Raw genomic sequence first — 1,786 nt, 5'->3', positions numbered from 1 at the left:
GTATGAATGAGTATTTAAATCAGTATACTTTCTAGTACACTACAAGTACATGATACCTACTAGTATACTTGAAATAGCTATTTAAACTTATACTCAAGCATCCTTATTAAAATTAACTTCAAGTATGCTACTTTTTTGCTAAGGGGTATTCATAATTGATTTTGAGCAGATGTAATTTTYCCCCCTTTATTAATTCTAAAAATCTGACCKCCATTATTCTAGACAAATACATTTAATTACACATTTTATATGCTCTAATCTTTCACCCTAATCTGTTTTAGACTGAGAAAAATTCCATTTCTAATGGATTCTGGGTATTAAACGTTAATGTTACACAAGGTCACTTCTTGTGTTCAGATAGATATTTTCACAGAAAGATGTGTGAAAAATAATTACTTTAATAATTAGTTTCTGGTTTATTGCTTTGAAAATCCCTAAAAAAAGGCAAACTGTATTTTTTATGTATCTCCTTGTGTTGATTTGATTAGACTCTACTTGTTATTAGCACATCAGAGACAGCCCAGTTGTGTGACATCATCCCTCAGACGATGAYGGACTGTTTGCCACCTGCTCTGCTGGAAGCCTGCGTGGTGGTCGGAGCGTCCAGTGAAAAGCTTCGGGAAGTTTGCCAGGTCTCCGCTTTCTAACGTGTTGTTTGATTAAACACGGAYTACAAACTTATGTTTTTCCTTTTCGTGTCATTAAACTCGATTATACCCATTTCGCACTCAGGTTGTTCACAGTACTGGCAGTCTAGAGTGTGCCCAGGTGGAGCCGGAGGTTCTCCATGTCCTGGCACCTCCYTTTGTTAGCAGAATATCTGAGCGTGAAGCTCTGAAGTTAGGTGGGATTAAGAGGCGCTCCTTTCTCAAGAAAAAGAGGGAACAACCACCTTCAGGTGCAGCAACAAATCATATAATTACTTGTAATACAGAAACACACTGTTGCACAAAAAAAGAAAAAAACCTAAAGTACTGAATGCTACGAGTTTTCTTTAGATTTTTTAAATCTTATTTCACCCAGGGTGTATTTTTACAGGTGAAGATGCATCAGAGGGAAGTGTAGACGTCTCTGTACCAAAAGACATCGACCTTGTCGTCTTGCCCCAGCTCTGCTTTCCAGGTAAAATGTTTCACTACCAGAGTTATAAAGTAACTAAGTACAAATACTTTGTTACTGTACCTAAGTAGAAATTTTGGTTATCTGTACTTTACTTGAGTAATTATTTTTCAGCCTACTTTTTACTTGTACTCCTTACATTTTTACACAGTTACCTGTACTTTCTACTCACTACATTTTTAAAAAAGTTCAGAAGTAGAAAGTTGTTACTCCTATTTCATTTTTATGGCTTGTTGTTGTTAAAAAAAAACTATCCTGATAAACTGTGCCTCCTGGATAGAGTGAATTTAATTGTGGACGGATGAGAAGTATAAATTTAAAATGTTCTRTATTAGTTTGTACACAATCCATCCCAGCTGCAAATGACACAAATCATGTCACACTTCAGCAGATAGGTAGACTAGTGCATCCTAAATGTTTTAACATTACCTTCTTTATAAATTTAACCATTTTGGCCTGTAGAAAAACAAATATATACAGTATATGAATATATTTTTAGGGTGTCAGCTCCAGTAAATGTCGCTTTGGAAAATTTAGCCACTAATTTTTACTTTTACTTTTTATACTTAAGTACATTTTATGTCAGACAAACTATATTAGATACTTTAAGACTTTTACTCAAGTAATATTCTTAGAGGAGACTTGAACTTTTGCTAAGGTATCCTGA

General features: G+C 34.7%; 1 protein-coding gene across 1 annotated transcript in view; it reads left to right on the top strand.

The window, feature by feature from the left end:
- Window positions 1–488: 488 nt before the first annotated feature.
- Window positions 489–1,786, top strand: part of LOC106527087 (DENN domain-containing protein 3) — a gene marked incomplete at its 5' end in the record, with an annotated part of 22,752 nt that continues 21,454 nt past the window's right edge. Inside the window, 3 exon segments of the mRNA XM_014021852.1 lie at window positions 489–632; window positions 733–898; window positions 1,039–1,122. Coding sequence (XP_013877306.1) covers window positions 549–632; window positions 733–898; window positions 1,039–1,122 — 334 coding nt within the window.

The sequence above is a fragment of the Austrofundulus limnaeus genome, unplaced genomic scaffold (assembly GCF_001266775.1).
Source record: "Austrofundulus limnaeus strain Quisiro unplaced genomic scaffold, Austrofundulus_limnaeus-1.0 Scaffold308, whole genome shotgun sequence".
NCBI lineage: Eukaryota > Metazoa > Chordata > Actinopteri > Cyprinodontiformes > Rivulidae > Austrofundulus > Austrofundulus limnaeus.
Note: the sequence above shows the minus strand (reverse complement) of the source record. Positions and strands in the feature narration are given on the sequence as shown.